The 27,189-nt window shown below is 36.8% G+C and overlaps 2 protein-coding genes and 1 pseudogene across 3 annotated transcripts in view; 2 read left to right on the forward strand and 1 right to left on the reverse strand.

Moving 5' to 3' along the window:
- LOC131683775 (acetylcholinesterase) overlaps positions 1-27,189 on the forward strand; it is a 403,722-nt gene that overhangs the window by 191,469 nt on the left and 185,064 nt on the right. Inside the window, exons 3-4 of one of the 2 annotated variants that reach the window (XM_058966068.1) lie at positions 18,195-18,356; positions 18,415-18,498. The gene's annotated coding sequence lies outside the window, so the exon portion shown is untranslated. Of the gene's footprint in view, positions 1-18,194; positions 18,499-27,189 lie in introns of both variants that reach the window. The other variant, XM_058966062.1, reaches the window with a different exon arrangement.
- Positions 18,363-19,444, reverse strand: LOC131683782 (uncharacterized). Its single transcript, XM_058966078.1, has 5 exons — positions 19,408-19,444; positions 19,261-19,326; positions 19,046-19,208; positions 18,680-18,983; positions 18,363-18,617 (listed from the first exon to the last, which is right to left on the reverse strand). Exons 2-5 carry the CDS (start codon positions 19,316-19,318, stop codon positions 18,411-18,413), a joined length of 732 nt encoding a protein of 243 aa, XP_058822061.1. The 5' UTR covers positions 19,319-19,326; positions 19,408-19,444; the 3' UTR covers positions 18,363-18,410.
- On the forward strand, positions 26,211-27,140 carry LOC131683783 (small ribosomal subunit protein uS7-like; annotated as a pseudogene).

Consider the following 27,189-nt stretch of genomic DNA (forward strand, 5'->3'; position numbering starts at 1 on the left):
TACCTTCCGTTAAGTAGGTGGAGCATCAACACTTCCTGTCTACCTTATCCTTTATCCATCCCCGTGAACGATGGAGATGGGGGCGGCCGGCAATGATGGTTGTTGAGGTTTTAATATAGGTCGGATTGGTATGAGTTCCTACTTACCACTTACCACTTCCTAAGTAGCTCTTATTAGATAATCAGCAGTCAAACATGATGAAGTCAGTGTGCAATCCGCCAAAATCATCGTCACAACGCAACGCAACGCAACGCTCGGTTGCTGGGCCTAACGAAAATTTGGCATAATTATTTTTACCTACAGGAATTCATCGGGCATTTTTTTTTATTTCATTCTGTTTGACAGATCTGACCCTTCGAGGTTTGATCCGTCAGTATAAAACATCTTAGAGCAGTCAACTTCTCGGAAGGTATTATAAAAACGCTTTTAATCCAGCTAACAGTGCGAAGAGACATTTCTTATAACTCTTAGAACTCCCTCTTCGGGTATTATATCCATCAAGTTAGCATGGGACATCATAGCGAGAAATTTTTAAAGTCAAATCAAATCAAAGCTAAAGCGAAAAAATTGCGCTTTGACATAGGCGGATAATGCCTTATTAGGGGGGGGGGGGGTGTAATGGTTTCAGCAAGAAAAAATCACTTTTTTGCGAATATTTTTTTGAACTTTGGATGAAGCGAATTGACTAAAACTTTTGTGTAGTATAATGCATAATTTCAATAACATTCTGTAATTTTCTCATAAAAAATATCGACAAGCGACTTGGCGATGAAGTTTTTTGTAGAACGTCTCTGGATAAACACGATTTGCGCTGTTAACTGCCATTCAAAAACTACTTACCCGATTTATTTCAAATTGTGCAAACACATTCTATGTAAAAAATGCCTAACCCCTAACCCCAAAAACTTGAGATAATTCGCAAATCGTGTTTTTTCGTTCTACAAAAAGCTTCATCACCGAGTCGCTTGTCGATATATTTGCATGAAAAAATTACAGAATGTTATTGAAATGGTGCACTATAATACACAAAAGTTTTTGTCGATTCGCTTCACCCAAAGTTCTAAGAAAAATTCGCAAAAGAATGGTTTCTTTTCTTGCTGAAACCCTCACCCCCCTTAATGGAAAAACTTATTTGTTTAGGGACTATATATGTTGTGCTAGGCCAAAAAATCAAGAAAAAATATTGCATTTATTTGTAGTACATATACTTAATAGTGTTTATTAAAATTCTCATGGAACTAGAACTAAAATTGATTATTTTGATATCAGTTTTTTATAAAAGTGACCTCGCAGTGAGCAACATATTTCGGATACAGTTAGACTCAAAATAGCTTGTGATTGAAGAAAGGTGTTTGATTTGCAACATTACTCCTAATCGTAATACAAAAAAACAAATTTGAATGCTCTTGTTACCTAATTTTTTATGGAAAATCGTCACCATTACTGAGTGTACCGAAAACTGTTTTTCTCGAAACCACTTTTTTGAGCTGGCCGGAACTATAACTCTCACAAATGCTTTTTGATCGCGTTGAGATTTTCAGAATATATTCAAAATTGATTTATCCAGCAACGTGCGTAGGATTTTATTTTTTATTGCATAATTTCTATTTACTTAACAATTAGATAATCAGCAGTCAAACATGATGAAGTCAGTGTGCAATCCGCCAAAATCATCATCACAACGCAACGCAACGCAACGCTCGGTTGCTGGGCCTATCGAAAATTTGGCATAATTTTTACCTGCAGGAGTTCATCGGGCATATTTCTTTTATTTCATTTTTTTTGACAGATCTGACCATTCGGGGTTTGATCCGTCAGTATAAAACATCTTAGAGCAGTCGACTTCTCGGAAGGTATTATAAAAACGCTTTTAATCCACCTAACAGTGTGATGAGACATTTCTTATAACTCTTAGAACTCCCTCTTCGGGTATTATATCCATCAAGTTAGCATGGGACATCATTGTGAGAATTTTTAAAGTCAAATCAAATCAAAGCTAAAGCGAAAGATGCGCTTTGACATAGGCGGATAATGCCTTATTAAGGGGGGTAAGGGTTTCAGCAAGAAAAAATAACTTTTTTTGCGAATATTTTTTTGAACTTTGGATGAAGCGAATTGACTAAAACTTTTGTGTAGTATAATGCATCGTTTCAATAACATTCTGTAATTTTCTCATAAAAAATATCGACAAGCGACTTGGCGATGAAGTTTTTTGTAGAACGTCTCTGGATAAACACGATTTGCGGTGTTAACTGCCATTCAAAAACTACTTAACCGATTTATTTTAAATTGTGCAAACACATTCTATGTAAAAATACCTAACCCCTACGTTAAGTTTTTGAGATACAGGTATACCTCGATAATACGTACCCTCGTTAGTACGTACCCTCGTTAGTACGTACCCTCGATAGTACGTACATTTTGCCTCGATAGTACGTACACCCACCAACAATTTTTTTTCATTTGATTTTGTAAACTTCAACAAAATGCGACACATTTTATAGAAGTTTCACGGGTTCCCTGTTACTTCTGCATACTTTAAAGAGGTTATGTCAAGGGTTCTGTGCTACTCAGAGTAGTTCTGCAAACTCCAGCAAAGTATTCCAAAGTTTAAGTAAACCATAAATGCATCATGAAATTCTACCTAGTATGGAAAGAATCCTACGAGCTTTAGGGACGTCCTACAAGTATCTTGAAAGTCTTATAATTTTTTGGGAGCTTGCTAACTTACAAGGAAATCCTTAGAACTTCAGACAATTTGGACGATATTCCTATCATTCATAGTTTTTTTGTCAAACATCAGAGAATCTCAATGACCTTCAAGGATGACAATTCGCCGGTTGTATAAAATTTTGGAAAATACTTCAAACTTCAGTGAATTTTCATACACTCAAACATTTTACATAAACAGCAGTGTTCATGATATTCACTCATCTTTTACCAAACTCGGGGTAATTCTGCGAACTTCAAAAAATTTTACGATCTTGATCGAAATCATTAGAACTTCTGAAAGTTTACGAAATTTCAAGAGTATTTAAAGGATTTTTGGAAAAAATTTCAAACATCAAGGGGTGTCTTCAAGCTTTACAATATTACTTCAAACAAATAAACTAAAACGAACCTCAAGTAAATTTCTAAAACTCACAGTTAACTTCACAAAATTCGGAAAGTTTGACCAAAAACTTTTGTATGCTTTATGTACGGTGTCTCACAAGTATCAGAGAAGTATTACGAAGTAACCGGTAAAATTCAAAGAAATTTTTCTGAAGACCGAAAATGATTTTAGTAACTTTTAAGGTATACTATATAGAGCAATGAGAACACTATTTTTGCTAATTATTGATTTTCAAATATTATGCACATAAAATGTGGGTTCTGAACTCATTACATTCTAGGAGATACTAAGTTTTGAATGGAATGGGTAAGATTCGGATCAAGTACGCCTAGCGAATTTGATGGAGACTAATATGACATACAAATCTGGACAAACACAGCTAAACGAGCCTTTTTCCATCTATACTTCTTTTGTGAAACTTGTGCGAGCAATTAAAGGAAGTATTCAACATATTGGCATGGCTCAAGGATTAAAGTATGACGAACTATGCTTTATATATCTTTAAGCTCATATGTTGTCATAAAATATATTTAAAATTTAATCGCCATTGCAGATATATTTAAATATTCGTTTTGCGACCAAAAAATAAAGGAAAAGAAAAACAATATGTTGTTAATGGCATCGCGCTCGCGGAAATGCTACCAAATCCAAAGAATTTATCAATAACTCTCGAATATCCTACAACATTCAGAGGCATCTTATTCCTTTTGGTTTTTTATTACAAATTCAGAATATTTTATGCGAAATTCAGACAAATCGTACGTAGTCAAGGAACTGAATAAGTCCGAGGAAATGCTTTTACATGCCATTTTTAATCATTCTGGTTGTAGCAAACCGTTCTTCTCAAACCAAGTACACAGTAATTGAACAATTTATCACTAATATGGGGATTAATTCAGTGATAAATCTTATTTTTGTAAGTTTTCATGCCATATTAAACATAAAAAGTAATATTTTGAAATTTATTTTTGTGATTCGATAGTACGTACACTAAACGAAGCGAAGTATCAAGGTATACCTGTAATTCGCAAATCGTGTTTTTTTAGAGACGTTCTACAAAAGCTTCATCACCGAGTCGTTTGTGGATATATTTGTATGAAAAAATTACAGAATGTTATTGAAATAATGAATTATAATACACAAAAGTTTTGGTCAATTCGCTTCACCCAAAGTTCTAAGAAAAATTCGCAAAAGAATGGTTTTTTCTTGCTGAAACCCTCACCCCCCTTAATGGAAAAACTTAATTTCCTTTAGGGACTATATATGTTGTGCTAGGCCAAAAAAACAAGAAAAAATATTGCATTTATTTGTAGTACATATACTTAATAGTGTTCATTAAAATTTTCATGGCTCTAGAACTAAAATTGCAGTTTTTGCTAACACACTACCTTAACGTGATTATTTCGATATCGACTTTTTATAAAAGTGACCTCGCAGTGAGCAACATATTTCGGATACAGTAAGACTCACAATAGCTTGTGATTGAACAAAGGTGTTTGCAACATTATTCCTAATCGTAATGCCAAAAAACAAATTTGAATGCTCTTGTTACCTAATTTTTTAGGGAAAATCGTCACCATTACTGAGTGTACCGAAAACTGTTTTTCTCAAAACCACTGGCCGGAAATATTACTCGCACAAATGCTTTTTGATCGCTTTGAGATTTTCAGAATATATTCAAAATTGATTTATCCAGCAACGTGCGTAGGATTTTATTTTTTATTGCATAATTTCTATTTAATTAACAATTTTGAGTCGATTTTTATGACATTTTCGGCGTGTTTTTTCGAATGTGTGCCATTTCGCGAAAAATTAAAATATTGAAAAAATCCTACGTACGTCGCTAGCTTTTATCATAAGAAATAAGAAAAACTTATTTTTTTCGCTCTAGGTCAAACATTACGGGAGATATATTTCAGGTCATGGACCCCTTCCAAAAAAAAACTCGCATGGGCGCCATACTGTGTTGAAATTACTCGAAAAAAATATTTTATGTGATTTATTACTAATGCTTTAAATCCCATTTAACAAGATCTCGATTAATCTCTTTATTGTGTAAAGAAAAATTCCCGAAATATGATTATTTTTTTCGTGCTCTACAGTGGTGTAACTCCTTAATCCAATTTTAGTTCCATTTTATGTCACGTTCTAGCTTTCTCCCTAAGCTACTTCTACCCCACCTCAAATGCGTAACATAATTTATGAATGGCATTTAACTGCTCTTTGCAACTTGTGCACACTAGCACTCCGATGTCAGATTACGAAAACATGAAACACCCTATAAAATTACAGGGGAACTAGGGGTAAAACAGACTTATGAAGGATACACTCAAATATAACTGACAAAGAACGTTTTTGACAACATGTATTACTCTATGTTACAGTTCCTTATGTTGGTTTTCGAGTGTGCATATGAATTATGTTGCAGAAATTAACAAGTGTCTTTTTTAGAGCAATATGAAACGAATAAATCTGCATTTTTTCAGATAGCGGTTAAAACGCATTTATGATGGGGGTAATATGGATATGTTGGTGAATTTACGGTTTCCAATTAATGTTCAATTAGAGACGAAAAATTATGTGTAGGGGTCGAATTTAGATTTGAGGTAAATTGTGTATTTTATAATATAGTTTTTGTCATTTTACAATAACATTCAACTACATATCACTTTTGATGCAAAACTTGAAAGTTATGTTTTAAATGTGCCATTGAAAATATCATATTGTTATGAGCTTGCAATAACATTGCATTTTTATCATTTAATTTTACTCATCATCATCATCGTGACTGTGGTTGAATAATACGGGTGTTCTGCAGCATGACCGAATGTTCCACATATTTTTAGACTGCTCGATTCTTTTCTTCAGTTCCCCAGTCTTTCTATCAAACGTCTATCTCCCACCGTTGCTCGCAGTCACAGTGCGGTACCTGTGCGAAGTCTTCTGCATTTACAGGTTCTATAAAATACGTATTTAGCATTTGTTGCATTAACGGACATCCCGCAGTTTGCTGCACGTCGGAATTTAGCAGGTTGGATTTTCATTTCTATACGCGAGGCATTCCTATAAGGGCAAATCAATTGAGTTAATCAAGATTGTCCGTCTTTTCCCATCAGTACACATATTTTTTTAAATATTTGGCCTCATTCATCCATGAACCAGTTTATCGGGTGTCACTTCAGATCATTAGATTATTGGAATAAACGAAAAACCGTGGATAAAATATTTTTCCCCAATAATCCTTAAAATTTGAGACCTAAAAACTACATCCACACAATGATGCTTGCTAATTTTTCTTACATCTGATTTTATTCAAGGCCTACTCTATTCATAATGATACCGTTCACATACAATGCATTTGAATTTCAATAGTCATTCACCTAAAAGAACCATTTGTCCGCCTTACCCACAGTTCCCCAACTCATCCCAAGTTACATGGTTGCACACAACATTGTATGAACCAAACCGTTGCATATATGTGGGCGTATGGAGATTGACTTATCTGTTTCTTTTCAAAGGTTTTTTTTCGATTACGACACATCGGAGCTAGAATGACTTACGAATAGTTAGTTACGAATTACGATTTCAGATTGTGTTCTTCGTAAGTTACAAGAGAGTGGTGAAACTTTAAATCATTTTAACTCTTCAAAACACTTAAATCGTATAGATCACCCAAATGAAATTGCTGAAAGGTCATTCGTTTAAATTCAATCCACTCAACAGAATCTAAAATTTTACAATTAAAATTGTCAAATTAACAGTGCCATTTCCAAATTTTCGGTTACCTGACTGGATTGCTGTAAATTTATTGATTGCGATTTCAGCTGATGAGATTTCGGCAAATTTTTGCTGATTTCAGCGAAAGCAATTAGTGTGTATTTACATTCGCCTCCGTTTTTTCCGTTCTCTTTCCCGTTGCTCTAAACTCTACCAAAGAAAGAATAAGGTTCTATCTCATTTTTCATTTCCTTTCCTAAGCTTTTGCGAACCTGCAAATTCGAATTCAGTACATTGTGTGACTCAAATTGAATTCGTACACCTCTAGTTAGGTTAGGGTAAAATACCTATTGTTACCATATTAGAGAGAGCACTTCACTATTTCATTAACTACTCGGCCTACAATCGATGGAATGTGTGTAAAGCAGTAGTTTTCAACCGGAGTTGAATTCACCTCCAGGGGTAAATTAGACGATTGTAGGGGGGAATTATTCGAGACAAGATTTAACTTATTATCCCAACATTCCACATTTGTCTTTATATATTATTTCAGTGTGTCAAGAATTGAGATGCTTACTAAGATTACTCAGGAACAGGTTCCTGATAGTAAAATTATTGTTTTCATCCAAATCAAAAAAAAAATTCCGATAGGGTAATGATGGTAAACAATTTTTAGAAAGAGGTACATCATGAGGCTAAATTCAACTTTGGATCAATATTCGTAAAGGGGTACTTGGAACGCAAAAGGTTGAAAAGGTGGATTTAGCTGAAGGTTCTGAATATATATGTGCATAAGCAAAGAAGAATATAATTTATTTCTGAACATTTTTTTTAACAAAATATATATTTTCTGACGGCGCCGGTGGTTGAGTGGAAGCGTGACTCGCTGAGGTCGTTAAGATTTTTCTGGGGTGAAAGAATCTGTGGTCACGTCATTCTTTGGAAGGGAAGTAAAGCCGTTGGCCCACGGTCCATAAGTTGATGGATCGATATTCAGTAGACCTTTCCACATTTTGAAAAAGTTTTGAAATATATATGGGTCAGCTCAAATTTTTGTTCTGGGTGTGAATTTAAGAACTTTCGCCAAAAATGGCTTAATTTGGACATGATTTAGAGGTGTCTCCAATCATGTTTTTGCTATGTTTCCATAGGAAGATCACTTACACTCTGATTTGATAGGCCCTACATGCCCACATATCATCAAAGGTTGTTCCTTACATATATCTTAACATGATATAACAGGTGAAAATAGCTCTAATCGCAACAGAAAATTTATTAACTGGATTTTCATATAGAAAAGTATATCAAAACCAAGGAAAATTAGTAGATTTTTTTCTTGGTTTTGGTATTCTTTTCTATATAAAAATCCAGTTAACAAATTTTCTATTGCGATTAGAGCTATTTTCACCTGTTAAAACATGTTAAGATATCTGTAAGGAACAACCTTTGATGATATGTGGGCATGTAGGGCCTATCAAATCAGAGTGTAAGTAATCTTCCTATGTAAACATAGCAAAAACACGATTTTTGATTGGAGACACCTCTAAATCATGTCCAAATTAAGCCATTTTTGGTAAAAGTTCTTAAATTCACACCTAGAACAAAAATTTGAGCTGACCCATGTATATTTCAAAACTTTTTCAAAATGTGGAGAGGTCTAATATTCAGTCACCTCTCTGGCGTCGGTAAAGAAGAAGTAGAATCCAACTTCTATACTTACTAACAAATATCCTCCTCCCGTGATACTGGTGGAGTGCGCAGCAATATATACGGCCTCTAGCAAAAGCAAGAATCGGACTAACCATTCCTTCCCTTTCCTTCTGCGATCTAAGTTCGGGCCTGGCCGGTGCCGGTATTGATCAGTAAACACTTTAGGATTACCAGGAGTTGCACATTGAAAGATGTTTCCGCTACTCCCAAGCAGCATAATTATCTACTTATTCCCTGTACAACTTCAGCTAGACCAGATCGATAACGGAGTAGCAGCCAGAGGTGGTCGCACAAGCTCAAGCTCTTTTTTAACAAGCACATTTCCCTACATCTATGTGTGGGTAGGGGTAGCTCAAAATCAGCTTTTTGACATTTTCTCCACAGGAAAAAATCGATTCATAAATTCATGAACAACAAATCACAATTTCGTGAATTGGACGATTAACGAAAATCGTGATCAAGTTCCTGAAATTATGGATAATAAGTCTTGTATTCATGAAACTATTGTGTGTTTTTTCTGTTATTTGGCTGAGTTACTGTGGTTGTTTCCTGGATATGTTTAGTGTTATGATTCTTGTTTATACTTTGGAGATACACGGGTATGTAGAAAGTATATCAAACTAAAAGACATTAGTGACGATCGATTCTTTTATATTATAAAAATCGATGCTGTCAAACATTGAATTGGATGAAAAACATCGATTTTTAGAGAAAAAGATCGATTGTAAGAAAATCGTAACTTTTTCAATGGGAATGTGGAAAGAAAAATTAGTTTTACCAGATAGATTGTTTTAAGTTAATAAAATCGATGTTGCCAAATGTCGGGCCGAAAAAATCGGATGCAAAAAATCGATGTTCCTAAGCGACATTTAAACTATGTTCATCATTTCAGGAGCTTTGTCGCAATTTTCGTAATTTCTCATTGCGTTACCGTGATATTTTATTTATGTGTTTACTATCGATTTATGTTCATGATTTCAGGACCTTTGTCGAGATATTGGTAATGTATATTCACGTTTTCATTATATTTTATTCATGAGTTTCGTGTTGGATTTTTTTGGCAGAGTAGTGTGCCTTATGTTCATGATTTAGGGACCTTAGTCAGGTTTAAAGTAATTTACATTCATGTTATCGTGATGTTTTAGTCACGAGTGGAGTAAATTTTTGTGTGTTCATGATTTCAGGATCTTAGTTACGACTTTCGTAATTTATGACCACGTTATCGTGATATTTTGTTGTTGATCTTTCTTTTGAATTTCTCATGTGGAGTAATGTGAATCATATTAAAGTTTAATTACTATCCGATTTTTTATTCGGAGTAACGTGACAATATTAATTGGATCATAAAATCTGGACATCGCATTGAATTATATAAAATGAATAACAATGTTGGAGGTCCAAATATTTTTTATATCTGCTGCTTGCACCTATCACTAGTCGCTAGAAACTGATTATAACTATATGATATTTCAAGAGAAACCCCAAATTTTGTGAAATAGTTCTCGTGAAAATTTCAAGACCATGTTCACACTTGCATGAAATTGAAAATAATTGCAGATGTCTTCTAAATATCACAAGCACTCAAGATAGATCATGAATTATTTTCTACGAATCATGAACTAGTTCACGAATCCATGAATATTTTACGATTTTGTGAATTATTTTTCAGGAGCACAAACTATCAGTCGTGAAAATTATTCTAGGAATCATGAACCAACACTTGAGCAATATTTTATGACTTTGTGAACTATTTCGCGGGCCGCATGGTCAGGTGTGACCATTATACTAGAAATCATGCATCAATTCACGTTTCAATGAATAAGCTTTCATGAAATTGTGAACTGTTTCACGAGCACAAATTTCAAGTCGCTAGGAATCATGAATCAGTTCACGTATACATGAGTAATATTTTTCGATCTTGCCCTAGTAATAGTAAAGGTTTCATTGGAATTTTATAGCCATTTTAAAACTTAGATTGCACTTATAGCGCGCTATAAACCTTGAATTCATATTTGGGTGTGAACAATTTCACGAGCTCGAATAGTACCTCCTGACTATTAGTTCATGAATACATGAAAATTGTTTCATGGTTTTGTGAACTATTTCACGAGCTTGAATGGTGTGACTAATTCGCTAGAAATCATGAATCAGTTCACGTATACATGGGTAACATTTTATTATTTTGTGGACTATTTCACGAGCACGGATAAGGAATCGTGACTAATATATTAGGAATCATGAACTAGTTTACGAAGAATGTAGGGATTCATGAATTATATTCCGGATTTCGTGAAATAGTTTACCAGAAAATATGTAGAATTTAGTGACCTACTTCACAACCACGTAAACCAGATCATGTTCAAAATGTAACAAATCATGAATTACTTTACGTCGCGTAGTCAGACTCTAAATAATGTTCCTAAAGCTATGAATAATATTACGATTAATCCTTTGGTTGTATGAATAACGTTCATAAGATTGTTAGACACCACCCTCTCCTGCATATAGTGCTTGAAGCGATTCGAGTGAAGCATGACTGCAATGCTTCTGACACCGTCAGCTATAATTTTAGAAAAGCCTACTATAATAGCATTATTGACTTCGTGTCGAATATCCACTGGACTGAAATTCTCGACAATGATGATGTCAACATTGCAGTGCAGACCTTCTCCAATGTTTTGAGCCATGCTATCGATCGCTATGTACCCAAAACAGTGGCGGATCCAGGGGGAGGGTCTTGGGGGTCCGGACGCCCCCCCCCCCCGAATTTTTTTTAACTTCTTGAGAAATTTTGAAATAGTTTCTATTTTATATTCATTCTAAGTTCAAAATCAATCCAAACCAAGTTCGATAACTAGAACCGATTTTAATTGAATGAGGATATTACATATTACGTATTGTACAATGAACATTTCAAAGTCGAAATTTTGTACCCCCTCCGAAATTTTTTTCTGGATCCGCTCCTGACCCAAAAGAAGTGGTCTTCAATCTAAGCACCCAGCGTGGCACACTGCCGAGCTGAAACGGTTAAAAGCGACTAAAAGAGCCGCTCTGAAGAAGTACTCCAAGGTTGGGGGGCCACGTGCTGCGACAACACTACGTACATGTTGACCAAGTCTATAAAATGACATCGAAGCGTTGCCATGCCGATTACTTGCGAAACGTGCAACGTAAGTTGAAGTCCGAACCTAAAACATTCTGGAAGCATGTAAACGAGCAAAGAAAGGAATACGGGTTGCCTTTAACGGTGAGCTATGGAGGACGTATGAGCTCTAGTTTACAGGAGATTTGCCAACTATTCTCTGAAAAATTCACGAGTGTTTTCTCCACCGTCCCAGGTTTCACGCGCGGCTCTCAATATACCTCAATCATACCAGTCTTTGAACTGTATCAATATCGACAATAAGGTGGTACAACTGGCTATTGGCAAAATGAAGTATTTCCCGAATTAAGAAATTATCATTACGACCACACTGTGTCTGTTGATATTAATTATAAATAAATAAATAAATAAGGTTGTGAACACTTATAGAAAATAGATTTCGTAATGGTATAGCGGAAACAGTGCCTGACGTTCACAAAACAAAAACCAAAATCTCCACTAATAAAAGCGTTGTAGGTGTTACTGAAAGGTCATAGAAAAGAATTATAAAACAAATGATTTTTGTTCATGGTCCTGTTTGACATCAACACAAATTGATGAACTATGCTATTTTTCTTCTTAGTGGAGAACAATTTTGATAAAAACTATTTTTTCTCCATTAAAATTGTGCCCCTGAAGAGCACAAAACCTATATTAGTTAGTTATTGAATTTACGTTTTAACTTCGTCTCATCAGAATCCGACACTCACTTAGTTAACGGAGTAAGCTAGCGCTGGATTCACGCTATCTCCAAAAAACGGAGACACAATTTGTGTTCCTGAGCAAATCCCTAGTCCAGCATGACGTCCCGCAAGAAAAGGAGCTCACTTATATTGTACGATGTAGGGAAAAAACATATTTCTGCCATACCTTCTGCAATTAACCTTTTCATCTTTTTTTTGACTTAATTGCTACTCAGTGAAGAGTGTAGGCGGCATGTTGTTTCGCATATTTTTCCTTCTTGTTTATTTAACACGGTTTAATATGTTAGCATAACTGAGCCGTGGGACTTTTATGATTTTATACTATGTAAAAATTAAAATAAACTTTAAAAATGCCTGCCTATCGGGTTTTGTTATCGCGTTTTCTACCGCCTTCGGTCCGTCTTGGCTCGCGTTTGTCTCACGTCCATGTCATCATCGGTAGTCTAGTAGCTGAAACTGACGTGAGATTTGCGAATCGACTAAATTTGTGCAAATCGGTTAGCCTTCTACGAGAAAAATAAGCATGCATATTAGACACGACCATTTTTATTCAGATGACGTCATCTTCAAATGGTCCACAGGCACTAAAAACGCTGAATCTCTGTAGTATAACGACTCGTCATTTCAAGACCGTGATTAGGTTAACGATGTTCAGAGTGATTGCATAACCTTTCTATATGTGAAAGGTAAAAATGTTTCGTGATTACATCAAAACTCAACGTTTCCTGCATTTTAAAAACTTTGAATATCAAAAATATGATTTCGATTTCTGCAATTTCATGTGGTCCTCCGAAAAGTCTATATTTTCAGAACCATATAGCCGGTCCGTACGAAATTTTTACGGCATTCTATAAGTATAATATCCTCTTCATTTGAGACTAATTTTGTGAAAATCGGCCTCCGAAAAACTAACATAAATTTGTAATTTTCATAGATGGTAATTTTTTCGGGTACAGCCGGAACCTGTTATGGTGATCTATGTGGCCAACGAGAACTCGAAAAGGGTGTGGGAGGTTGGTTTTACGGGAGGTGCAACCGACTGCATTTTATACCTTCTATTTGATACTGGGTTTGTGAAAATCAAATCACTGAAGAACCGATGTGACTTTAATTCTGGAATATGCTTGAAACCCGGACCTTCAGAACTGTTGATAGTGGACAAAAACCTCAAAGAATCTTTGATTAGCTATCAGTGATCTAGATCTGCAAATCGAAGTAATTTGTTGTCCATTTCAAAAGATTTTTAGCCTCTGAGGTATGTATTACGATTGTACCTGTTTATATGGGAAATTCCTGTGTGACCTAACAAACCAACTTATACCTCCGAAACCAAATATCAGATCTGAAAAAAGTATATTAGTAGTCAATGAGCCTGCCATATATTTTATTTGCAATCAGCTTCGTCTCATCGGAGTTCGATACTAACTTAGTGACAGGGCTAATATCGAATTAACAACCTAAAGTGTATTCAACTTCGCTAAGGTTATGTCTTTGCGATTACCCTCACATCTTTTTTAAATTTTTACACTATGGCTTAGCTATGCTAACGCATTCAGGCGTGTCAAATAGGCAACATATTGACTTTAGTAATATGGTGTCTTAGAGAAAGTTTCTTAAAATAGAACTCCCCTTCTTTCTGTCTTATCGGATTGATGATTAATTCCCTTAATAGTGACTTACGAAATTTATTTTCTTCAATAATTCAGAATAGAAAAATACTTACTTCAGCAAAGTAGTAGAGAAACTCGTTACAAACATTTTACCCGAAGACTCTCTATCTTTTAAACTTTTTGAAATATGGGGCATTATTTGTGAAAGGCCCCTTAAAACAGTTTTTTCATCATAAGTTTTCTTCTAGATGTCTTCCATTATATACATGTTCTAGAACATTGTTTGGACTGTTAAATGGCGTTACTTTTCCGAAGACAGAAACTTGCTCTCGCTGGTATGTGTTGAAATATTCACTTTTTTTGGTTGAAAATAGTTCTTTTTCCAACGCCGATAACTTTTAAACGGGCAAACCACTTGGTAAACAAATTAAAGTGCAAGAGAAGCACAACAATTGCTGGAAAAATTAGATGTCCCCAAGGCGTCCCTTTATGGAAATACTGATCTGAAGTTTGTCTCATTCCTTCATCAAATACATCACTATATGGCAGGCCCGTGCGCAGAAAATGCTCATGGGGAGGGTTTTGATTTTTCTATGTTTCTCATAAACGAAGGGTTAAACTTTGAAGATTTTGTATGCAGCCTGGAAGGCCGAGTATTGTGTACCAATTGACTCAGCTCAACAAATTGGGTAAACGTCTATTATCGAGAAGGAATGTGATTGGTTAGTGGTAGTATCTGATTGGTTTGAAATAGTTAATCCTACCGACTAAATTTAAACCTCTTGTATCTTGCCATCTTCATCCATCTATCCGGGGCCACCGTTACGCCGTAAAACATTGTTCCTAAAATCGTGAATAAAGTACAATGAATTCTGGAACATACACGTTTTTACGTTACGAAAACAGGACTAGGAACAAAAATTATGCGTTTTATAATTAGGTTTAATTTTGCTTCAGTAACGCCCTCATAACGCTTTTATTAGTGGAAATATTTGTTGGTTTTGTGAAATTCAGTCACGGTTTCCTTGTCATTACCAAATCGATTTTCTGTACGTGAACTAGTTCACAACTTTATGATCATTAATCTCAGTCGACTCATGATGTTATTAATAGATAGTTCACAAAATCTGAACATTGTGGATATTTTCTCGTGCTCTATTTAACGAAACTCGAAATTTTATTCATTAAACCATTCAATCCTCGTGAACTAATTCATGATGTCTAATATATTAGACACGACTTACCATTCGTGCTCCTGAAGTAGTTCACAAAATCATGAAATATTATTCATGTATTCGTGAACTCATTCATGATTCCTAGTGTAATAGTCACGACTGCGTACCCGTGAAATAAATCACAAAATTATAAAATATTATTTATGTCGTGAACTGGTTCATTTTATCTAGTATAATAGTCACAAGTTACCATTCGTGCTTGTGAAATAGTTCACAAAGTCATCAAATATTATTCATGTAATCGTAAACAGGTTAATGATTTCTAATATATTAGTCACGATCCAATATCCGTGCTCGTGAAATGGTTCCCACGTTCATTACATATCATTCATGTATTCGTGAACTGGTTCATAATTTCTAGTACATGATTCACGATCTATTTTGCGTGAGGATATTGCTAATCATATTCAATTTCATGGAACATGGTAATGAAATTTTCACGTGAGCTGATTTCAAAAAAATTGAAGTATTAGTCGTGTAATCATTCTTTTTCCGAGTACTTTTTCATGAAATATCCAGCTGCTAGCGACCAAGAATAGCTACGAGCTATAGATGCAAAAAAAGAAACTATTGAAACTCTTATCGTTATCCATTTTTGGTACGGTTCAGTGCGATGTTTGAATAGAAAACGAGAACTACGCTGAGCGCGACAAATCGTGTTCGTGATATAGTTAACAGAACAAGACCCCTCGAACCAGTCACACTTTTATGATCCAGTTCACCTTGTCACGTTACTCCGAGTAAAAAACCGATAGTCACCAAAAATAACAGATCGCGATAAGGCGAACAGAAATTACGAATACCACAATAAAACTGCTGATATCATAAAGAAAAATCACACAACTCGTGACAAAAATAACAAAAATCGTCACTAAGATCCTGAAATAAACATGAATCCCTACTCGTGACATGAATATCACATGAATCCCTACTCGTGACTGAAATATCACAACAACATGAACCGAAACATGAATCCCTACTCGTGACTGAAATATCACAACAACATGAACCGAAATTATGAAAACTACCACAAAGTTCCTGCAATCATGGACTTAGGTACCTTAAAATATGAACAAGAATCACTTTACTCATGAATGAAATATCACGATAACATGAATAGAAATAACGAAAATTGGCGCTAAGATCCTGAAATCATGAACATAGATCCCACTACTCTGACATAAAACTCGGATTGTAAACTCATGAATAAAGTAGCTCGGTAAACCGAACCGGCCCAGAGATGCCGACCAACATAACTTACATCCCTTTCCAGCCACCTTCGCGGGGTTTCTTCCTAGGTTTTTTGAACGACTTGTTTCTAGAGTGACCGAACTCGAATGACACGGCTCGCTGTATAATTTCATACCTGAACAGGTAGTTAATAATTTTTTACAAGTAATTCAAAACCCTCATGGGAGGGGTTTGAACCCCTAAATCCTCCTCTTGCGCACGGGCCTGCTATATGGTCATGTTTCTCTCAATACATATATTTTATTTTGGAAAATCTTCAGGTAAAATGTTTGTAACGAGTTGCTCTACTACTTTGCTGAAGTAAGTATTAGTCTATTTGAATTATTGAAGAAAATAAATTTCGTAAGTCACTACTAGGGGGACTAATCATCAATCCGATAAGACAAAAAGAAGAGGAGATCTATTCCAAGAAACTTTCTCCAAGACACCACATTGCTAAAGTCAATAGTTTTGACGCAATTTAAAAAAAAAACCCTTTTTTTGCTCTTTGGGACCATTTTGGGGCGGTCGGGTAAGTAATGACATGTACTATTGTCGCAATAGACAGAAACTCTAATTTTGAATATACTCAATTAACCGTTGTGTGTCCGACGCGGTACCCGGGTACCTTTTTAAGTTTCAATTAATTAAATTCCAATGTTTTATCCATAGTTGGAAATTGAAACTTTGTGACATCTTAGAACTTCACTAAGTCAAGCTTTTGGGTTAATAATATTGTTGATATAGTAAGGGTGGGAGTGAGGAGGGGTTCCTGAATTTTTTTACCACGTAACAGGCCGACGTGGGTACCCGGGTACCCACAAAACTAAAATGCCCATAACTAGGGTAATATCCAACCGATTTCGATACTTTTGGCCGTTTTGGATTCAGGAACTCATCCACTTTTGGCCTTGGTAAAAATGAATCGGGTTACATCATTGGGTTCACGGGAATCCGGGTTTCCGGAAGCAGGTTCATGTGCAGGGGTACTATTTGCGAACTTCAATGGAATACTAGCAATATGGGTATCAAAATTCTTGGAATTGCATCAGTAGGCTGTATCTCGTGGTTTTGGAACCATTTGGTGATTTGACCCCGGAACGGACATTCCGGAGCAGGTTCCCGTGGGACCGTGAGTGGCCATTCCATTCCAATTCAATACAATTTGCCATAGGGTCCCGTAACAATAAAAACAGACTTCCAAAACAATTTGAAAAGTTTTGATACTCATATTGCTAGGACATTATTAAAATTTACAAATCATATCCTAGTACTGGAACATTACTCCGGAAAATCCGGATTACCAAAAACCAGATCCGTTATTCCAGTTCTATTGTACCGAATCAAAAAGTGGACGAGTTTCTGAATCCAAAACATCCAAAAGTGTCCAAATCGCTTAAAGGAAGCCATAGTTATGAGCATTTCAATTTGTGGGTACCCGGGTACCCTCGTTTCAGGTGTTTTTTTGTTGGACACATAACTGTTAAAGATTATTTGCGTCGCTTCCGCGGTTTTTCTATAGTTACAGTATGCCGAAATGTGCAATATCGTGGTCTATTATCAAAAGGACAACAGAATCCTATTCAAAACAATTGAATTTTTTCTTTTGAAATTTGGGTGCAGGCTCGATTACATTTGGCCGACGGCGTTCGGTTTCATTTAAACAAATGCAACGCATCTTCAAAACTTCATTGCCATAATTGTGAAACCCGTTTTTTAATCTATTTGCAGATTGTCTAATCTAGCTGAAAAGCGTTCGTCAATCAAAAATTCAACACAGATGAAAACTAAAAATGAACCTGAAGGAGCTATAAAACAAAGTGAAGTGTGCATTTCCAAGATTGTTTATCAGTTCACAGCAGCCGTTCTGATAACCGGGTTCCAAAACAACTGGTAACACTCAATTGCAACTTTTGGACCTTGAATTGTTGTGAGTAACTTCGTATTCTAGGTTCCTCTCGGGAACAAGAGACGTAGCAAATCTTCCATCGATCTCGTGGCAAGGAAACGATTAGCCAGAGGTTTAACAAAAGCGGTAAGCAAATTTGTAACACCCTCGGGGAAATTTCTCAAAAACGATGGTACAATGTCTTGAATGACGACGTTCAACAGATCAGACAATTCCCCGCCAAGTAGCATTCCTTCGATGTTTGTCTAAAAAGCAAAAAGTTCATCGTTAGTTTCAATTATGTCCACAATACGCGTTTTCTCATTACATCCAACGAATCTATCATCAGACTAAGGGAAAAATCACTTAGCGCTAGCATTCCCTCTCCATTGTCCACGATGGTGGCCCAACCTGTAGCGAGAACGCCCTTAGGACGGATGAACACATTCCCGACACCAAAAATAGGGATTAATCCGTACAACCGTCCGTTCATGTCGTAAAATCCATTGATGATAATCTCGTCGTCGTAGCGAAACTCGAATGGAAACCTCAAATTGGACAAATCGACCCCAAGTCGTCCTACGAAAGCATCCAGCCCTTCGATATGAATTGGGGTCATTCGAACGTCGAAACTAAAACGAAATGTAAAACTTGTCAGGGTCTCATATGCCAATAGCAAATCTACGATGCAGACTCGACTAATCCTCCCAAACTGGCATTGATGAATAGATCTTCGTTGAAATATGGAGCTATCACTGGAAATCCTGTTTCCGGGTTTCCATTGCGCATAATTTGACGAAAGTTTTCCAGTATTCTACGCAGGGCGGCCTCCACGATTATTCCTTGGCTGGATACATCTGAAAATTTGTCTTGTAATTATATGCAGTGCAACGAATTGTTCTATTTTACCAGAGACACTCAGTGTCATAAAAATCACTAAGACAATCGAAAACCCGAAGCATTTCATATTTACAACTACAAAAAATAATGTGAAAATTGGCAAACTTTATTAAATTCTCTAGCGGAAAAATTTCACAAATCAACAGCACAGTTTACCTTTTCTCAATCTGGTGTTATTTGTAAATGATTCCGAAAACAGGTGTACAGTTCAATAAATTGACTGATTACGGTTACTACTGTGTGGTTCGGAGAAGATTACCATTCGAATGCGATTCATATGAAGATAATCTCTACTGCGGGCGATAATTGTTTCGATTCCAATGTGTAGCTATGGGATAAACAATGTTTAGTGGTTTAACTCAGAAACCAACAGAGCTTCAACAACTACTTTCTCTAAGTTATGGTCCCAGAAGACTACATAACGTATGTGAGACAAACAAAGTTTAGATAGTCCCTTATTCATCTCATTATTAAGGGTACCAAAGAGTTCGGCTTGAACTTTCGTTCGATCTGGTCACAAATCTTGATAGCTCCTGGTATACCTAGAGTTTTTCAAAAGCAGCAGTCTTTCTTAAGACTACCTAAATTTTTTCGACAATCCGTCTTTTTCAAGATTAAAGCGTTTTTCAAGAATAATTCAACCTAAAGAATTATTTAATTCTTCCAATATGCCTGAGTCCTTACAGAAAGGCCGTGTGCCAAATATCTGTAAATCCAATTGATTGTAGCAACTCAATCGATGCTTTGTCCAAAGGCGAAGGAGAAGGAATTTGTAAATCACCACGCAATGTGGAATGCTAATAAGAAGAAAAAGCAATCACCTCCGCCGACAACAGTGATGATCTCCAACTTTAAAGCCTTTCGAACTGAGCTTTCGACGTTCTTCCCGGACGTGAAAGCCTCTTTTCAGATGGGCTGAAAAGGAGAATGTAGAGTTATAGCTTATGACTTGATTGGCCACAAGCGACTCCTCCCGTACGGAGAAGTTATATAAATTTTATTCATATGATTTCAATGCAGATAGACCATTGAAGGTTGTCTTGAAAGTGTTACCACAAGGTCAAAGTTTGGACGAAACATCCAACGAATTGAAAAATTTACTTGGTTTTTCTCCTTTGAAAGTTATTCTGAAGAGGACGAAAGCTAACGACTCCAACGCTTAACCGCAATGAGGATAGTAATTTGAAAGTATTAGAAAAAGCACGTTTTATGTTCCACGTACGAGTTAAGTGGAAACATTATAGATGACGTGGGGGTAGAATTTCAAATCTGACCCAGTGTAGTAGATGCCAGGACATTGGGCACGGCAAAACAAATTGTTATTTGGATTCTGAATGTATTATCTGTGGTGATAAGTCGCACACATACTACGCTTGTCCGTTGAAAGAAATCACAGAAAGTTTCAAATGTGTAATTGTAGCGTAAACCATAAATCGAATTTCTGGACCCGTCCTTTTCGAGAAAAAAATCATACATTCTGGTTCAAAGCAACCAATAAAAAAATTATTTGCTTCTTCAGATACACTTCAAGAAAACAAGCTTAAACGTGTTAATCCACTTCAAAATCGAAATACAACTTCTCTAGTTGCAAAACGATCTTGTATATCCGTCACACCATCGTACAATGTTGCGTCATATTATGTTTCAGTGGCAGGTAACACGGCTAAAACACGATGACTACCACACCTGCAATTTCGTTTTCACATAACGCTTTCGTTGCTCTAACTGATCTAGGTAGCATTACAGACGAAAAATTGAATTTCTTGCAGTAATCAATGTTTCAATTGATTACTGCAATGCTAAATACTACCTCCATGTTTGAAGCTTTTCAAACTGGGTTTGAATTTGCTAATAAAATTGCAATGATTTTAAAGTTTATTAATGACTTTAAATAATGATTTAAACTTCTTAAATTGGAATGCTCGTTCTTTAACCCTCAAAAAGAAACGGGGTTCCACAGGCTCGGCTAGTTACAGTTCTTTAGTTTCAATGAATGTTTAATTCGAAATTCAAATGATCGAGCGTTTTCGGGCTATCGATTTTCTCACTGATAAAACGACAAAAAACAGACCTTTGATATCATTGGGTCTTAGGAACAATGCTCCTTGAAGTCATAATTTTAGCTTACCTTTTTGAGGGTTAAAGACGGGCGAAGACCAATTTTTCAACCTCTTGAGGGTACATAATGTACATATTGCCCTTGAGACAGAAACTTTTTCAAGACAAAATATTAAATTGAAGAGTAACTGTACCTTTGTTATCCATCGATCAGACCGAATTGTTGGATTAGACAAAGGAATCATAATAGCGAGCAGCTAATCGCAGAGTCAAACATCGCGTCTTGCCGTCTCTTGACACCACGGTGATCGAGAGTTAGGGTATCGAAGTTGAAACCGATCTTGGTATCATTTTTATTTCTGCAGTGTATTTGCTATTTCAATGCAATGGCGAGCAAACTAATTTCTTGGAAGGAGACTTAAAGAAACTTACAAGAAATCGGTCGAAATTCTTTATGATCGGATATTTGAAATCTACACCGATCCTGAAATAATGCTCAAAGCCATTCCAACGGTAAACTACTTTTTAATGATTGATCTGCTGGTTGTTATTCAATTTTGTTCCAAAATGGACCTAAGTGCTATTCGTCTTCGGAATCCATCAACAATTGATTTGGTTTTGATAGATCAAAGTCACCTTTGTAGCGAATTGATTTCTGACTTTGATCCTGATCAACTTCCAGTAACTTTTTCACTTTCTCAAGAAGCTGCTTCCAATCCCACTAGTTCAGTGTTTAATCATCACATAGTGAATTGGGAAAGGTACAAAACTTATATTGAGAATAATTTTAAGCCTGATCATGATTTACAAAATAAAGCTGACATTGATATGGCCATTTTGAAGCTGCCATTTTGAATTTTAGAAAAAAAATATTTTCTAATTATCAAGAAATGACGAATAAAAGATCAAAAGCAGAAGTTCGTATGTCTTTACCTTTTTCCGCAGAAAATCTCAAATATTGCTTGATTTTTCGGTGAATTCAGGAGAAGGTCCCGTTAACAGTACGAAGCGGATAAGCTTATTCGTAGGATGCTACTATGAACGAGTTTATCGTTTTCACAACGTCATCCAAGTCGTCTAGTTGGCTAGCTAGTCTAGTTGGAAAATATTCATGAAATCGTATGGCCAAGTTTCCCAAAAAAGAACCTAGGATTTAGGATGAGGATATGTTACCATATTTAGTGTGACATTAAGATGATTAAAAAATCATATATTTATTATTCGATAGAGACGGTTCAGTTTCATTTGGAACCTGCCAATTTCCCAGCTCATGCAAAACTCTTCCACAGCGAAGCGTTATGTTTAACACCTCCTCTTTCCCAGACCTCGCTAAAGTTGGTCGGACTCTCAGATTGATGTCTGAGCTGCCCCAAATGATGTGATGAGCATTTGCATCACTGCCGATAATAAGCGAAAGCCCACTGCAATATGATACAACGCTTTAGAAATAATCAGAAAGAGATGACTCGTTATGTGGTATACTTTTTGTCTATGTTACCGACAATCAGAGTAACTGTGACTGTACAGGTATGGTGAGTTGTGAGCTCCGATGTGAGACACACGTTAATAACCTTATTTGCAAAAAATGCAAGCACGAGGTATTTCACGTGGGTTCCAAACTCATGCCTGTCTTGTTGTAAGCCATGACGGCAGTTGTAAGTAACTTTCCAATACAGAAGTTTCCTTTATGAAAGTAACTTCTTGAACCAGTGCTATGAAAGTTTTACCTTCCTGCGTAAGTCGAGGTATATGCATAGTTGCTGTACGATTGATTTTTGCTATTCTAACCATTGTTAATTTGAAAACTGTACATTTCATTTCCACCAAGCAAGTTGGGATGTAAACGCATGTAGCGAGCCATATCAAATTTGAATTGGATACGATCATTTGACTTCCCCGATTTGCGATGAGAATAACGATCCACGGTGATCAGTAGGCTATATCTCGTGGTTTTGAATCATTTGGTGATTTGACCCCGGAACGGACATTCCGGAGCAGGTTCCCGTGGGGCCGTGAGTTGTCATTCAACTCCATATCCATTTTCCAAATTACCATAGGGTCCCGTAACAATAAATAACAGACTTCCGACACAATTTGAAGAGTTTTGATACTCATATTGCTAGGACATTATTAAAATTTACAAATTATGCGCTAGTACTGGAACATAACTTCGGAATATCCGGATTACCAAAACCCAGATCCATTCACCCGGTTCAATTTTACAGAATTAAAAAGTGGACGAGTTTCTGAATCCAAAACATCTGAAAGTGTCCAAATCGGTTAAAGGAAGCCATAGTTATGTGCATTTTAATTTTAATTTAACCCTCGTTGGCCTGTTAAAGATGATTTTTTGTTGGACACATAACGGTTAAAATCTCTGCTCGTTAGAAAACTGTCACGATGGGTATTTCTACGTCAGTTATCCTGCATTCAACAAGAAAGCCTACTTGGTCCAGTAGTATTCCTTCCAGGAGCGGATCCAGAAAAATATTTCGGGAGGGGTCCGAAATGTTGATTTTGGAATGAACATTGTACAATACGTTATTCGTCAAAACCTCATATAAAGAAAATCTGTTTTGGTAGCTAATTTTGGTTTGAAATGATTTCAAGATTGAAACTTATATAAAATTGGAGCAAATTTAAAAAATTTCTCAAGAAGTTAAAAAATTTCGGAGGGGGTCCAGACCCCCCAGTCCGTCCCCCTGGATCCGTCACTGATTCCTTCTCTACTTTTATGACGTCAGTATTAAAATAAAAGAACCCCGTCTTTCTTTCGTTGACGACATGAACATTTTTTGACAAATACTGGATAAAACCGACACCGCGTTTCTTCAGAGTGACCAGGAGAGCTTTAATACGTGATGCGATCTGAACGGATGATTTAAACCCGAGAAAATGCTCAATCGTTACCTTTGCGCGGAAACGCCATCCGACTCAGTTTAATTACCATTTCTTCTTCGACTCGAGCATTCCAAGACACTCTGACGTCAAGGATTTCGGAGTCATCGTGGATTCCGCATTAACGTTCAAACAACATACTTCATACATCGTAGATAAGGCATCAAGACAGCTTGGGTTCATTTTCCGAATAGCGAAATATAGACGTATACTGTTTAAAATCACTCTATTGCGCGCTAGTTGGCTCAACACTAGAATATTGTTCTGTAGTTTGGTATCTGTACTACCAGAACGGTGTTGACAGAATCAAGGCCGCCCAACGCCGGTTCATACGCTTCGCACTCCGAAATCTTCCTTGGTAAAACAGATTTGAGATGCCGAGCTACGAAAACCGTTGTCAATTGATACAGCTCAACACTCCGGGCATCCAGCGGAGAGATTGCTCTCGAGTCCTGTTCGTCTCGGACTGACTGTCTGCCGGGGTGAATTGTCCTACAATCCTCGGACGTCTGGATCCTCAAGCTCGCGTTCGAGCTCTACGCAATAACTCTCTTCTGCGTGTTCCGTTCAAGAGAACTGACTATGGTCATTCGTAACCGAAAGTTGTACCGAGAAACAAGTGCGTTTTGTTCTCTCCGGTGTGGTTTATTTTTTCGGCTGTACGAAGGTGCTTACTGGGGTAGAGGGTATAGTAAAGCACTGCAAACAAACAGTCCCGCGAGTGATATTTACTACCTGCGAGGGTTTGTAGCACAAATTGTTATTGCAATTTGCTACCTCACGAAACAAAAGTGTTTCGACAGCGGTCTTGTCTGGCTGCCTCAGCGAAGCAACCACCATATACACCATATACATATATATACACAGTGGACAGCGAGGAGTAATCCACCTACTTGCGAAGCGAAGTATTTTATCGATTTATTTTTTGAGATTTTTTTGTTTTTTTTTCTTTATTTTTTTTACTGATCGTATTTTAAAGTTGTGAGTGCGGTTGAGCGTGTTGCTCTCGCAACAAAATGGAACAAACATCAGGATCATCCTCCAAAAACGAATCTTATGGGGAAGAGGAACGTATATCTGATTCGGAGACAGATGATGTTATGGACGATCCACTCCCCCCACTTTCCCCTAATGTCTCAAAGCCCCCCCCCCCCCCCCCCGAGTCAAGGTTTACCAGGATTGATTCGCTGGTCCTTGGGTGGCATGTTTTCGGCCCAAAAATAAACCGATAAACAGCATAACTGTTGCACGGGAGCTGACAAAACGTTACTCGGCCGTAACCGAGATTAAAAAGGTTCAGTCAGATAAACTGCGCATGGTCGTTACTGACATGAAATAGTCAATTTTGGCAGTACATGGAACTGCATTTCTTATATGAAAGATGATATAGTCCTGGATGTGGAGCTGACCTCTGCGCTGATCAATTATGTGGAAGTTGATCGGGATAAACCGATTCTTGAACTGACAAATATGTGGGGAATCCATGATACTGCAGCTTATTCGCAGAACTTGCAGTCATTAGGGGAGAGTGGATACGCTTGATCCCACTTTTGTTTTTCTTTCTCATTACTTTTCAATGAAAAAAAATTTTAATTGCAAAGTTCGCCAGCTTGTAGTCAATTCGTCAATTCCTGTCGGTAATGTTCATGTCAAAACGAGGTTTTTGTAAAAACGTGTGGTAATTTGATCCCCCGCCTACTAGGCCTGTATAAACAAAGCACACTATGACTTTTATACGATGTTCACATTAGCGCTGATATCACGTGATATACCGAGATGATATGGATATCACGTCAAAGTGTTCACATTTATGCGAGATGATATTGTTTGACATTTGAATTGACAACTAGATTGTCATCCATGTCATACTGAACTACATTCTTAAAATTGTAAAAATGAGGCATCAAACGGAAGGAATAATTGCATCGAACATTTTATTGAATGCTGATATAATTAATACTGTGAATAAAGTACATGTACAAGTACGTGTTACATGTAAACGAATACGACAAAGTGTTTACTGAGTATCTTGATGCAATGGCGTGTTGTTGAATTAAATGCGAGATTCCCATGGGATACGAAAAATATGGACAAGAGCCCACAAAAGGTTTTGTGTTTACTACATGTTTGTATTATGTTGTTCATTTTCAGAAAAGAGCTAGCAAATTTTGAGAAGAAGATGTATAAAACAATGGGAATCCTTTCTGGCCACTGTCAAATACTGACGTGTAGAACGTAAATAACACTCTTGTCGTAGATTGAGGCGATTGAAAATTTTGAGGGCAACAATGTCCAGGCCCAGGTATTCAATCAAGCACAGTTCGTCTGCGGTACTCCCAGACATCAAGCTGTTCGGTCGCTGGATACCCCCATTTCGGACATTTCCGTATCGGATTATATCGCAGTGAAGAAGCACACCAAGAATCACGTCAAAAAACTGGAAGCTGTCCGAGTCGAAATAATGCATCTGCTAACCGAGGAAAATCCGCTGCAAATTGCGGTGCAGTCCATAATCAACTTGGGATCACGTAAATATTCGACCCGTATTGGTCGTGCCGGTACTGTGCGTCGTCAGGCCGTTGATGTTTCCACACTGCGTTGCGTGAACCAGGCTATCTGGCTTCTGTGCACCGGTGCTCGTGAGGCTGCATTCCGCAAAATCTAGTCTATTGCCGAATGCTTGGCTGATGAGTTGAATAATGCTGCTGAGGGTTCGTCCAACTGGTACCAAATCACGAAGAAGAACGAACTGGATCTTGTCGCCAAGTCTAACCGATAAATCGTTACGGCAAGGCACATGTGTGACAGCCGGGCGATTCTTCCGATATTCTCGTCGTTTTACGACCTGTTTCTGCTCGCGTAAATTTAATAACCCTCAAAATTAACAATATTCACAACAATGGTTCTGTTGTGCGCTAAAATGTGAATAAAAAAGGCAATCCTTTTAGAAGTTTTAAACTTTTGAATATACGAATATTAAAA

The sequence above is a fragment of the Topomyia yanbarensis genome, chromosome 2 (assembly GCF_030247195.1).
Source record: "Topomyia yanbarensis strain Yona2022 chromosome 2, ASM3024719v1, whole genome shotgun sequence".
Classification (NCBI taxonomy): domain Eukaryota; kingdom Metazoa; phylum Arthropoda; class Insecta; order Diptera; family Culicidae; genus Topomyia; species Topomyia yanbarensis.

Excerpts from the sequence above, each read along its gene's own strand:
- LOC131683782 (XM_058966078.1), bottom strand. The coding sequence starts at position 19,318 with ATGAAATGCTTCGGGTTTTCGATTGTCTTAGTGATTTTTATGACACTG. Across the intron at positions 18,984-19,045 it reads AGTTTGGGAGGATTAGTCGA|TTTCGACGTTCGAATGACCC; the intron begins GTCTGCATCGTA and ends ATTTCGTTTTAG. Across the intron at positions 18,618-18,679 it reads TGATGATAGATTCGTTGGAT|ACAAACATCGAAGGAATGCT; the intron begins GTAATGAGAAAA and ends TTTGCTTTTTAG.